Source organism: Haliotis rubra, unplaced genomic scaffold (assembly GCF_003918875.1).
Source record: "Haliotis rubra isolate DU_JTF1 unplaced genomic scaffold, ASM391887v1 Scf1201, whole genome shotgun sequence".
NCBI classification, from domain to species: Eukaryota; Metazoa; Mollusca; class Gastropoda; order Lepetellida; family Haliotidae; genus Haliotis; species Haliotis rubra.
Window position 1 is genome coordinate 1 of NW_025765117.1, and position 14,049 is coordinate 14,049.

Genomic DNA, 14,049 nt, shown 5'->3' on the forward strand with positions numbered 1-14,049 from the left:
ATATTGCTAAAAGCGGCGTAAAACCAGAGTCACTCACCTACTTTTTATGACATCACTGAACTTGTGTATTGGAGTAGGCTTCATAACATTGCATGAATTTCCTTATATTGGTTGGACGCCTCCAGCAAATCAAATCAGGCTGAATTTTCTCTCAGGTGAAATTCCTCTCTTATAAAAATAAACTTGGAATATTAAAAAAATACTTTCAGCCATTGCGATGTTTAGATTCTTTGCATTCCGGTGATTCCAAAGTGACCCAATCGGAGATAGCTGTAGCAAATCAGAACCATGTGACTCATGGTAGGTAAATCCAAAATAAGTTCGTCCTGGCTTCTAATGCTCAAAACAAATTTCCTCTTTCTATAAATCGATCATCATCATTCAAAATGGCGCCGTACTTATTAGCGTGAGCGTATCTGCAACTAATTTAGTCGTGTCATTCCAGCGAAGCCGGATGGCTTCGTGTAAAGTCACAAAGAAAGCGAGTAGTTATGAATGATGCGCAGAGAGATCCTGAATCAGAGAAGTTTGATGGCATTTATTGTGGCAAAATATTAACCCCTTTTTAATATTTTGATGGCGAAAAATGGAGCTTACTTGTAGGTATATACGTACAAAGAATTCATTCATATTAACTTTTTGTGCGCAATAATCGTGCGCGAAAGTGGGACAAAGGATCTTGCTAGCGGGCTCATTTTGGGTAGACATGGCAAAAGACCTTTGATATGAAATGTCATATACCGTAGAGAGTGTAGATCCACTTTACTTTTTGTCCTGATGGTTTATTAAATGACCATTGAAACTCTCGTGGAAACCGGTGAAATGAACTGTGCACCCCTACCCCGCGCCCCTTTCTATGTCTAATCGAAGCAAGTCTCTAATAGAAACGGGGTATGGTCATCGTGATGCTCTTGGAATCCGGCTTCAACCTCCCAAATCATCACGTCAGTCCATCTGTAACTACATTCTTAATTTACTCACGTGCCTCCAACGTTGCCCTTTAAAAGCCTGAATTTCACACACTGAATTTCTTAGCTGGCTGACATGACGCGTCATAACATTTCTGAATTTCTTTATGTATTGTGTTTCATAACATTACTGAATTTTCGTTATTCTATAACGTTTCCATAACATTACTGAATTTCGTTATTCTCCTAACGTTTCATAACATTACTGAATTTCGTTATTCTATAACGCGGTTTCATAACATAACCGATATTCACTGAATTGCATAACATTTCATAACATTTGGAAATTCTGTATTGCATCACGTTTCATGACGGGACAGATTTTATTTATTACATAGCGCGTTAGTTCCGTTATAAATATCTTGACACAGATCTATGCTTTTCGTACGTTCCCCATGCTTGGGGAGTCGCGGACAGCTGGTAACGAGGGCGATAACTGCGGAGTAAGACGCTTCCGTGATGACGTCACACAGCCATGACCCAGTATCCGTATTAATGGCGGTAGCTTTTCACTAAAAGCGGTCAAGAGCCTTGTGGTTGATGTAAACGTTACTGTCAACCACCGACTTCTCTTTATGATCTACCCGTGAAGATCCGGGTTAGAACTGATCTTCCGTAGCCCATGGTTGTCGTAAGAGGCGACTAACAGGATCAGGTGGTCAGACTCGCTCGCTTGGTTGACACATGTCATCGGTTCCCAATTGCACAAATCGATGCTGATGCTTGTTGATCACTGGATTGTCTGGTCCAGACTCGATTATTTACAGACCGCCGCCACATGGCTGGAATATTGCTGAGTGCGGTGTAAAACTAAACTCACTCACTCTTGGTAGATGTCCCTTTAACCCTAGTAGTAGTAGAGGGCCCATCCTCCTGGGCCGTGTTCGAATCGGGATTCGACCCTTAATGGATCCTTGGTTTAAAACACGACTAGCTGTGTCAGGCTTGATATTACTGGAGTTAGTGAGTTGGAATGGGGTTTAATACCGATTTGAACAGTATTGCGGATTCAGACACTGACTACTCCCGGGTCCCCACGAAACACGGGTCATAACTGGGTGGATCTGAAATTCAAATATTTTTCATCTGAATATGATCCAAGACACTGTCTCTCCAGAAGACATTGTTACCATATTTAAAAATAGCCTAAGGATGAACAGTGTGGGTGAGCGACTGATGGAACCATTCTGGCTCGGTGGGATCTAGTTCGTATCCCGACTTCCCTGATTGTGTTTGTCGGTTTGTCGGTACATACGAATGCTCGTTCGTTCTTGGGGGTAGCCTAGTGGTTAAGGCGTTCGCTCATCACATCGATGAACCGGGTTCGATTACCCACATGGGCACAATGTGTGAAGTCAATTTCTGGTGTCTCCCGCCGTGTTACAGTTGGAATATTGCTAAAAGCGGCGTAAAAGTAAACTCACTCACTCACTCACCTTCATGGAAAACGTCTGAGACATAACCTTGTCTTTTCATCCCACTTCAAGCTTACGCGCCCCGGTTAAAATAAAATCGACGTTAAACCGAACTCACTCACTCAGTCATAGCCTGCAGTTGTTTACGCATTACTACAGTTCCTGCTGTAGTCAAATATCGTCGCCTACTTTCCTGTCAGAGATCGGCTGGAGAAACTTGAGACGCGGAACTGCAACAAAACGCGGGAAGCACTTGTACATTTCTTTGAGTGGCATTTTAGAACTTGGGAAGTAAAATAATGACAATTATATGGATATCAGCTTTCTGTATTTTGTGTACAACGTTTCGGTATTGATTCTTTGGGACATACCTGCTAGACAACGATACAAGAATCTGTACCGAAACGTCGCACTCACAAAAAAATATAAATATATATTTGCATGGTACCTCGAGCGATGTGATATCAAACGAGAAAATTCGTAAAATCCTATGTCAATTTCTTAATCTTAACCTCCTCCTCCTCATCATCATCATCATTATCATCATCATTATCCATTTTTATTCCATCATTGAATAGTACCTTAGTGAATGAGTGAGTGAGTTTAGTTTTACGCTGCACTCATCAATATTCCAGCTATATGGCGGCTGTCGGTAAATAATCCAGTCTTGACCAGACAATCCAGTGATCAACAACATGAGCATCGATCTACACAATTGAGATACGATGACATGTGTCAACCAAGTCCCAAGGCTGTCCACCCAATCCTGTTAGTCGCTCTTACGACAAGCACGGGTTTAAGAAGATCAATTCTAATCCGGATCTTCACGGGTCGAATAATGCCTTGAATTTGGCGGCTATGTGAATGAGAAAAATTATGTAGCAATATTCCAGCAATACCGCGGCAGAATAACAAAGTATGTTTTTCACTCATCCAATACCGGTAGGGAGGCGTTACTGGTAGACTGCCCCTCTGTTTGACGCTGGTACAATATATTGGAATCCCTCTGACGTCCTGGTGTGTTTCTATTTTAGTCTTTACGTCCATGGGCCACACAACATTATCTACAGCCCGGGGCCCAGTCTGAAGATTACCTTCACTTCCGGGATCTCTACCACTAGGGGGCGCGGCTTCCGCATAAATGTTCTCTACGGCAAGAACAAACGTAAGTTATATATATCAGCAAGGGGACATAACTCATTCTTTTATTCTTTTAATTTCCAATAGAAGTAAATACATTCATTTATCTCATTTACATTGACATATTGCAGATTATCAATGTGAAAGCTGAACCTTTATCCTAGTTTCGGAAAACTAATGCAAACTAATACCTCTCTGCAGTGTATGGTGTTTTAGTTACATCACTTCCGGTTTAGCTGCACCGTTTATAATGCTTATGATGAAGACAGGAACCTGTCGTGCTGCATTTATTTAGATGATTTAAATCTAGGGCATTATGTTGTGTACATCAAGACTTAACGATTTCCTTTTTCTTCTTCAGATGACCTTGACCGCCAGTTTCGGCGTGCCCCAATTCCGCCCCCACAACAGGGTCACAAGGTACATATGTGGTATTTCCCGATGTTAGTTCTTTTTGTACATATCGCCATACGTTTTCTTGTTATTGAAATTGAGATAAGTGAATTCTGTTTAAATTAATTGAAGAAATATTTAATTTAAGTTGTACCACGACCCGAAAATAAAGTCGCTGTTCTGAAAAGAATTGGTAATAGGTATGAAATAATGGATACTGCAGTATCTGAAACTAAACTGAAGATTCCCACGAATCTTCTTTAGGTTGTTCTGGAATTATGGCACGTTTAAGCCAACAGTTGTGTATGTACATCATGGATCACACCCATGATGATGCGGGTTAGAATGAACCTTCAGTAACCCATGCTTGTCGATCATAAAAGGCGACTAACGAGATCGGGTGGTCAGGCTCGCTGGCTAGGCTGACACATGTCATCGGTTCCAAATTGCTAAGATCGATGCTCATGCTGTTGATCACTGTATAGTCTGGTCCAGACTCGATTATGTACAGATCGCTGTCATATAGCTGGAATATTGCTGGAATATTGCTGAGTGTGGCTTTTAAACAACAAGCAAACAATGCCTCAGAGTCAAATAATAATCCATGATATATAGGTACACGTTATTTCTCATAGGTCCGTCGTTTATATGTTTTCATTTTGAATATTAATGCTCTCATTATGTATAGGACATTCAAAAAGGAAGTCAAATTCGTTTTCCACATGTAATATAATTGAAAATGTATAATGTTGTCTTGGTGGGGTAGCCTAGAGGTTAAAGGATTCGCTCGTCCACCTGAAGACCGGAGTTCGACTTCCAATATGTGTACACAATTTGAAGACAATTTCACCCTTGCTTATGTTACTGAAATAGAATTAGTAGAGTAAAGCCTCACTCACTCACTCACGATTTTCTTCAGATCCGGCCTCCTTCATGCCCCTGCTGCTGGCTATAGCAATGGGAACTCTGTTTCTGTTCGTCTCTGTCTTCATCTGGGTAGCTTGTCGACGTCATCGACGACAACGTCAAATACGTCAGCAACAGGAAGTCTCGCTCAGCGTCAACGTACACGGTATTCGCCGAGATTCCGGCGTCAGTACACACGGAAGGCCTCTACCAATTCTCAGTTAGATGACGCGCTTCCCGCCAAGAAAACAAACAAAGTCGTGAGAACAAATAGCAACCGATCGTGGGCGGTCCGAGCGGAGTTGACGTCAACGACTACAACAGCACCCAGTAATAGTGACGGCCACCCCGTACCGTGCATAATCTGTACACTCCAATGGAAAAACTGGAAATGCTTAAAGCTAAACAGATGCGTGAAGGTCAAAGGTCAAACTAAGGTTGAGAATCAGACCCTGCCACGCGACAGAGTAGGAACGCTGGAGAGAGTGCCGGAGAACACTTTAATGATGAAAATACCCACGTCAGGATTCGAACCCGACCAGGACGATGGTTACCTTGGTCCATCTGTCGCACCCAAAGTAACCACTTCATATCTGCATTTGCCCGTCACTCTCAGTCCTGATCTCAGCAACGCCAGGTTTGGTTCAGTTTCTTCAACTGGAAGCTGCGACGGCGGCTACCACAACTTCACCGTCGTCGGCCGTGTAGACCTGGTGTAGAAGTTGTATCTCTACGTGGCTAAGAAAAGCCACCTATCCGTCGAAATGGTTTCTCTTCACGGCCATCCAGATCATCTTGGCTCATTTCGGAGTATTTCCGTAACTGCACGATTAGTTCACAAATGCAACAGGATTTGGACAGGGTTTATCACACCATGGTGTGCGTGTGTATTTTAATCTTATAAAACTGGATTGCACACAATGTAATCGTGACACTGGCCATTAAAACGCCCTTGAAATGCGTCTGATGTCGCCAAGCCAAGGAGTATACCTGGATACGGTAATGGTCAATGTGACGAAATGACGGGAAGCCGCAGTGACGAAGTGACGGGGATGTCTTCTCATATGAAGGCAATAGGCTAAACTACGGCTCCACGTTACCTGGAGGTCAGTACCAAAAGGCTGTCGCTTTAGGGCAGAAACCGTACCATCGCTGGTGAAGTTGCATCTTGGTAAAGAGGACTACAAGTGTCCACAACGTTCAGGACCATGGCATATACTGTTATATCCAATCCGCGGTGTTATAATTGATCGTAAAGTTACCGTTATCTATGTTGAAGGTACCGTTATACTGACAGTGACAAGACGGATGTGTGTGTTTGACGAGGACCTTAAAGGCTGAATAGCAGGTGTTAAATTGTAAATGTACATCAGTATGCCATTCCTGTGTAATTACTCTTGGATCATTTTACCTGTATGATACTTCTTTGTTTCCTTGCTGATAAACTCGACATTCAGCAACATTCGAAAGCAACACCTGGTCCAGTCAATCCAGTGATTGAAATCGTAAGCATAGATCTCCATGGGGATAAGACAACATTCATGAGCCAAGTCAGAAAAGCCCACCGCTTATCCCGTTACGCGCCTGTTACGACAAAGTCTAGTTGGTGAGAGACCCGGATCTCCACGGACCTGCCTCCACCTACAAACTCTGGTGTGATATCATTGGATGATGGGTCATATGTTTCCCTATGCATTATGTTCGCCAAGGAACAATCAGGTGGATGTGCTGTGTGTTCCACACACGGTTTGAAGTTGAAATCAGTGAAATCCCCGAAAATATTTGCTTCCATTATTTAAATTCTCAAGAGAACTCTCAAGCACTCGATCGTCACGCCGAATACCCGGGTTCGATTCCCCACATGGGTACAATGTGTGAAGCCCATTTCTGGCGTCCGCTCTTGCTAAAAGCGGCGTAAAACTAAGCTTATTAAAAGCTAAATTTGTCTCATGTCATTTGTGGTTCTTTGTTTGGTCTGTTTACATGTTTATTGTTCATTATAACTTGTTTTATTATTAATCATTGATATGTGAATAAATTTTGAGTCTATTTTTCCAAAATTTCGTCCCCGTTTCATTGGTTCTCACTTTCGGTTCTCACTTTTCGAAATATATTCGGTCACAGAAACAATTCCTGCCAGTGACTGTGGTATTACAGATAGACATCGACCGTTACTCAAAGGCAGGAATACCTGAAGTAACATGTGACTTTGAGTTCTGGATGGTAATATGAGTGGTCCAGCATTATAAATCAATCTCCCTCTCTTCATCTCTTGATCTCTCCTCCGATCTCTTTCTCGCCATAGCTCGCTGGGCCAGACCAGATTCGATTTTACATACGGTTACAATGTGTGATGCCCATTTATGGCACATCACGTCGTGATATTGATGGAATGGTACTAATAATCCCCCCAAACAGAGATTGAAATACCATATAATAACACTGATAAAACACATGACACGTGAACAAATATAGCGTTTTATTGTTAAATGGCGGACTCTGAGTGACTGACAGCCTCCGTGAACACTACCAACAACAAGACTCTGGTTGAATGTACAAAACCACAGTCCATATTGGCCATCGGGCCATGCCTTCTGCATGAGCAGTTTACAGTAAAGGCCGTCATAGAGTGTAGCAAGCAAGGGAGGAGGTCAAATACCCGGGGAGCCAAAACAGGCGCAGCTAGAGATTTTTGCTTAAAAGGACCATATATGGGTGAATGGAATGAATGAATTATTAATCAACATAACCAAAGAACGTTGATAGCACAAACAGACAAAGACTATAAGATGATGTCACAGTAATCTCCAGGATTGGAATATGTGTTAAGAAGTTTATGTAGGCTACTATCATCCAGTGATGTACTGCAGCTGGTGATAAAGATTATCTAAATATATCAAGCGTCGCTGCAGCATTTGAAAAAGCGGAAGTGAATTTGTGATTTGGCAATTTCCGTAAACTAACCGTGTAATTTTTTGGAAGGTTCAAATAGCTTAGTCACAGTTTAAGCTGAGTACACCTGATCACCTGTGTGTATTGAAGTCGAGTACACCCACATTAATCCCACATCCCACATCCACCTTATAGCCTCATCTTTGACAGATACACATCTGGGGCCGTGTATGAATTTTGCCACGGCGTCGCCTGATCAAATGACAGTAAGTTGTCCTCTAGTTACAAATAAACAACGTCAGTAGCTGTATAACTTCAATGTTTTGCACTAGTTTCCTATGGTACCTAAAATACACTATGAGGACAGATGTTTAGCACATCCGGTTCTGGACTTCCGGTTACTCCGGGGCACCTAATGAGTTCAATTTACTAAAAACACAATGCCAATAAATAAATAGAAAGAAACAGTTGATTGGGACAAATGTATCACATTTGAATAATATGTTCAAGTTATTTTTGTTTCTTTTTCTCTTCCTCTTTCTTCTTCGCCTCCTCTCTGACTTTCATTTTGTTGTGTATAATTTGGAGCTCAGTTTCTGCTTTCGCGTTCCACTCGTCGGGATCCAGGGACCTGTCAACATTAGCTCAACCAGCTCTTCCAGATCCATGGGTTCAACATCCGGCCGGAACCGGAAGAGTGGGCGGCCATTGTGGTCAATGAGAAGCTTCTCGAAGTTCCATGAAATGTCGTTCACCTTGATAGGATCCCAAAATGACTCGCTTCTGTCGTAAGAAGCGTCCAGAGAGAACAGGACAAGAATCACGACAACAAAATTAAGGTGTTGATGAGAAGTAAAGGTGAAGTCGGACGAAATTATTACAGACTACCATTAAATGTCGGCATACCCGAGGTGTTCAGAACTGTGATGTAATGTGATATCCTCGCGTAACCCATTTGTACGACTTTGAGGCCATTCACCTTCAGGTCCCCTGTATACTGTCTGTTGAGTATATCAATGTGGACTCACCTTCAAGGTATCTATTAGATTGTCTGTTGAGTATATCAATGTGGACTCACCTTCAGGTATCTGTAGATTGTTTGTTGAGTATATCAATGTGGACTCACCTTCAGGTATCTGTAGATTGTCTGTTGAGGGTATATCAATGTGGACTCACCTTCAGGTCCCTGTAGATTGTCTGTTGAGTATATCAATGTGGACTCACCTTCAGGTATCTGTGGACTGTCTGTTGAGTACATCAATGTGGACTCACCTTCAAGGTATCTGTAGAGGGCTGTTCGTCCTCGCCATTGACGTGAATCTTCATGTGTAGTGTGAAGTGAGGCGTGTAGTTCATGCCGGGGCGGACATACCAGGAGTCCAGCTAGTAACTCAGTCTTGTTGGCGCCTGGTTCCTGGTGTGCGAACTGGTCACAGGGGAAGCCCACGATAGAAAGATGACTCCATGAAATTATCAGCTAGTACATTCAACTGCCAGTACTGAGGGGTAAACTCTGTGGACATTGAAGTGAGTGAGTGAGTCAGTTTACTTTTGCGCTGCTTTTAGCAATATCTAGCAATAACTTTCCATGTTTAATGTCAGTCATGGTTGATCATTAACGTAATGTTACAAAACACTTGAAAGTATGAAAGTTTACCCATCAAGTCCTTTCTCATAAAAATCAGTTGAGTCTGGTATGCAATATCTTAATCCAATTCTTGACGTAAAATTTAATACTTCTGGACTTTGGGGACTTAGAAACATATCGGTAATAGCCATATGGCTTAAACTGCTAAAAGCTATATTTCTATCTCGGTATCAATGGTTTGGAAACATTTTTGAAAATTATCAGATATAATAGTTGAAAAATGTATTTGAAAATAAAATTGATGTTATTGATCATTTTGAAGAAAATGGCCAGCACAGTTATAAATAGTTACGAGTGCAATGGAAGAAAGCCTCCTGTTCTTACACTGAATGAGTGAGGTGAGTGAAGGTTCACTGCGCTTTTAGCAACTTTTAGCATAACACGGCAGGGGACACCAGAAATGGGCTTCACACACTGTCCATGTAGAGAATCGAATTATGTGACCTGCAGAACGCTTTAACCATGAGGCCACCACACCGCCCCTCTTACTCTGGATATCATTTAAAATGCGTTGTATGTATGCCTACCGGATTTTATAGAAATATATTAATAAGATAAATAATACCATCAGCCATATGTTACAACACTTGTTATTATGCCAGTGACAATACATTGTTGTATACAGTAGCTAAATTGTATACAGGTAATAAACAGGTAACCCAGGGCATTGGGCATGTACTGTAGGCAGCTGTATCTCGAGCCTTCCGGTAATTAGATTGAATGGTTTAATATGTGCATGTTTGGGTTTTGGGTTTTAGTCGGACAGTTATTGAACAATTGTGGATGTGAATTATATCATCAAAATGCTGACCAAGACTTTTGTAATGCACAGCTGCATATTTGAGTTACAGACATGTGACGTGATGACGATTACTTACATATTGCTATATGAAGGTTCTCTCTAGTTCTCAGTGACTACATCTAGTCAGGTGTGCAGTATTTACTATACACAGGTAGACACACACACATCTGTCTGGTGGGCAGTATTAACTATACACAGTGTAGACAGACACACAAGTCAGGTGGGCAGTATTTACTATACACAGGTAGACAGACACAAGTCAGGTGTGCAGTATTTACTATACACAGGTAGACAGACACAAGTCTGGTGAGCAGTATTTACTATACACAGGTAGACAGACACAAGTCAGGTGGGCAGTATTTACTAAACAGGTAGACAGATCAGGTGTGCAGTAAGTCACACAGGTGGAATTGAGCAGTCATTTACTATACACAGGGTAGACAGACACAAGTCAGGTGGGCAGTATTTTACTAAACACAGGTAGACAGGTGTGCAGTATTTACTATACACAGTAGACAGAGGTGGTGTGCAGTATTTACTATACACAGGTAGACAGACACAAGTCAGGTGGGCAGTATTTACTATACACAGGTACACAGGTATTTACTATACACAGGTAGACAGACACAAGTCAGGTGTGCAGTATTTACTATACACAGGTAGACAGACACAAGTCAAGGTGTGCAGTATTTACTATACACAGGCAGACAGACACAAGTCAGGTGTGCAGTATTTACTATACACAGGTAGACAGACACAAGTCTGGTGGGCAGTATTTACTATACACAGGTAGACAGACACAAGTCAGGTGGGCAGTATTTACTATACACAGGTAGACAGACACAAGTCTGGTGGGCAGTATTTACTATACACAGGTAGACAGACACAAGTCAGGTGTGCAGTATTTACTATACACAGGCAGACAGACACAAGTCAGGTGTGCAGTATTTACTATACACAGGTAGACAGACACAAGTCAGATTGTGGCAGTGCATTTACTATACACAGGTAGACAGACACAAGTCAGGTGGGCAGTATTTACTATATACAGGTAGACAGACACAAGTCAGGTGTGCAGTATTTACTATATACACACAAGTCTGGTAGACAGACACAAGTCAGGTATGCAGTATTTACTATACACAGGTAGACAGACGACAAGTCAAGTCAGGTGTGCAGTATTTACTATACACAGGTAGACAGACACAAGTCAGGTGGGCAGTATTTACTATACACAGGTAGACAGACACAAGTCTGGTGTGCAGTATTTACTATACACAGGTAGACAGACACAAGTCTGGTGGGCAGTATTTACTATACACAGGTAGACAGACACAAGTCAGGTGGGCAGTATTTACTATACACAGGTAGACAGACACACAAGTCAGGTGGGCAGTATTTACTATACACAGGTAGACAAGACAGACACAAGTCACAGGTGGGCAGTATTTACTATACACTATACACAGACAGACAGACACAAGTCAGGTGTGCAGTATTTACTATACACAGGGAGACAGACACACAAGTCAGGTGGGCAGTATTTACTATACACAGGTAGACAGACAAAAGTCAGGTGTGCAGTATTTGCTATACACAGGTAGACAGACACAAGTCAGGTGTGTAGTATTTACTATACACAGGTAGACAGACACAAGTCACACAAGTCTGGTGTGCAGTACTTTACACATGGGTAGACAGACACAAGTCTGGTGGGCAGTATTTACTATACACAGGTAAACAGACACAAGAAGCTCTATGTGCATGGCAGTGGTAGTGGTTTCTGTGTTGGTACCCTGAACCAGGCTCTTACGCAACGCACAAATGTGCATCTTGTTTGCTCAATTGTTGAGAATGGGCACAGAAAACCCAAAATATCACTTCTGGAGAGAGGCACAAAAATACCGAGAACGTACCTTTAATGCATCAAGGGTAGATATCTGTGTCTGTTATTTCACCCATCAGTCATGACCACTCTCCACATGATCACTGATTCATTCCAGGCTCTGCAGTAATTATGCAAACGTACACTACACCACTTCCATACTTTACAGGACCCTCATGTCACCAGCAAGGACCCGTAAAATATAGTGATGGGGTCCCTGGACCCGAACCTTTTGTAAGGCTAGATGATAAGGGCAGGGTTTACCTTGACATACAAAGGTGGGGGTCTCCCAGATTCATTGTAAGGGTAAAACCTGCCCTGAGCACCTAGCCTTACCTTAGCTAAGCTGAAGGAGAGGTATTTCTGTTTTGCCATGATGATTATGATGATGATGATGATGATGATTATGATTATGATGATGATGATGATTTGGAGATTTAATGTGAGCTTTCCGACAGTACACGGTGTTTTTCCAATTCTGACAAAGGCTTATATACCGGTATTTAAGTTCATCTGAGATGGATTAAGTCATAAATATAAACAACAGTAATAAAAAGAAGTGACATAGTTTCACAGTGTGTTCAGTATGGGGATTATCTTCTTAAAACTAATGGCAAGTAAATGATTCCACATTGGTGTTTGGTCATAAAATTGGGCTATGCCATAAACAGGAAGTTGTTATCCATAAAGAATGATTCATGTTTTATTGATTCACCAACTTCTAGAATGCCAGTTAAGACGAGAATTAAATTAAGTTGAAAGCAATTTATATTTTTCTCTATAAAGTTGCAGCACTAGTTGTGCACATGTCACCTTCTTTGGTGAAATATCAACTAGTTATCCTACTGGGCTGATCCCAACGGGGGTTGCGGGGGTGCGCATCCCACTTCTCCCCCGAAACATTTTTCTCAGGAGCATTTCTCCCTAACTTTTGGACTTCATGATTAATGTGAAACACACACCCACTGCTCCGGATTAATCCTGGTTTATATTGAAAACTAACAGAGTTAGTCCTGGTTTATATTGAAAACTAACAGAGATATCATGTCTCAGTTTACCATGGACACCCTGCCCAGACACCCTTAAGCCGACCAATTATATCCTCACAGCCGCAAGGCACCAACAAACACCATATTTTAACCTATTTCGGTATAACGGGACCGAACCACCAGTCTTCCGCTGTCTGTGCAAGATCTATATCCATAGGCTGCTTCACAAACTCTAGGGGTCTGTGGGGTATCCGAGTGGTTGAAGCGTTCGCTCGTCACGCCGCAGACCCGGGTTCGATTCCCCACATGGGTACAATGTGTGAAGCCCGTTTCTGGTGGTCCCCCGATACGATATTACTCGAATATTGCTAACAGCACCGTAAAACCATTCTCACGTACTCACTCACTCACTCACAAACTCTAGAGAATAACGAACTTCTATATCAAGGCTAGAATGATTTGCAAGTCTCGATTGCCTTAGTTCTGGGTCTGAAATTAATATATGTTCTTGGATTCATTTAGATTGTATTTTACATATTTGTAGATATATATTTTCAGATACGATAACAAGGAACTAAATGTCAGCCTAGCTCTATATAGCATCAATACTACGCCATTACTCGACGAGTTGGTGTCCACTGGGATCCATCACAAGGCGCAGTTACAGAAATTTAATCTCTCATGATTAAGTCTAATCTCTGAGCCCTGACTACAGCAAACAATTCAGGATCCAATAACAAACGATGTGAAGCCATCGTGCTTCAGTCTGGCGGTGAGTGCAATTCGAGACAACACACAACCCGCGGCTGATCGTAGCGTACGCAATCCCGACATTTCCTACAATCGGAAGTTCACGGCAACCTCCGTAACTCACCTCGCGTGTGTTCTGACAGCAAGGAGGGTTTGGCCGTCAGTAATAGCTGCGTATTAAATCAGCTGTCAGCCAAAAGTACGGATATGAGGCTCATAATGATAAGGGTGATGGTGATTATTGTTATGATAATGCCACTG

The 14,049-nt window shown here is 42.0% G+C and overlaps 2 protein-coding genes across 2 annotated transcripts; one reads left to right on the top strand and one right to left on the bottom strand.

The window, feature by feature from the left end:
- Nucleotides 1-3,204: 3,204 nt before the first annotated feature.
- LOC124263942 lies at nt 3,205-5,541 on the top strand. Its single transcript, XM_046698672.1, has 3 exons — nt 3,205-3,548; nt 3,885-3,943; nt 4,836-5,541. The coding sequence occupies exons 1-3, from the start codon at nt 3,525-3,527 to the stop codon at nt 5,539-5,541; spliced, it is 789 nt and encodes a 262-aa protein (XP_046554628.1). The 5' UTR covers nt 3,205-3,524.
- Nucleotides 5,542-8,247: 2,706 nt separating this feature from the next.
- LOC124263953 lies at nt 8,248-9,863 on the bottom strand. The gene is made up of 3 exons (XM_046698683.1): nt 9,852-9,863; nt 8,841-9,191; nt 8,248-8,598 (listed from the first exon to the last, which is right to left on the bottom strand). Exons 1-3 carry the CDS (start codon nt 9,861-9,863, stop codon nt 8,278-8,280), a joined length of 684 nt encoding a protein of 227 aa, XP_046554639.1. The 3' UTR covers nt 8,248-8,277.
- Nucleotides 9,864-14,049: the final 4,186 nt, after the last annotated feature.

Excerpts from the sequence above, each read along its gene's own strand:
- LOC124263942 (XM_046698672.1), top strand. The coding sequence starts at position 3,525 with ATGTTCTCTACGGCAAGAACAAAC. Across the intron at positions 3,549-3,884 it reads TCTCTACGGCAAGAACAAAC|ATGACCTTGACCGCCAGTTT; the intron begins GTAAGTTATATA and ends TTTCTTCTTCAG. Across the intron at positions 3,944-4,835 it reads CCCCACAACAGGGTCACAAG|ATCCGGCCTCCTTCATGCCC; the intron begins GTACATATGTGG and ends GATTTTCTTCAG.
- LOC124263953 (XM_046698683.1), bottom strand. Across the intron at positions 8,599-8,840 it reads CAATCTACAGATACCTGAAG|TCTGTAATAATTTCGTCCGA; the intron begins GTGAGTCCACAT and ends ATTTAATGGTAG.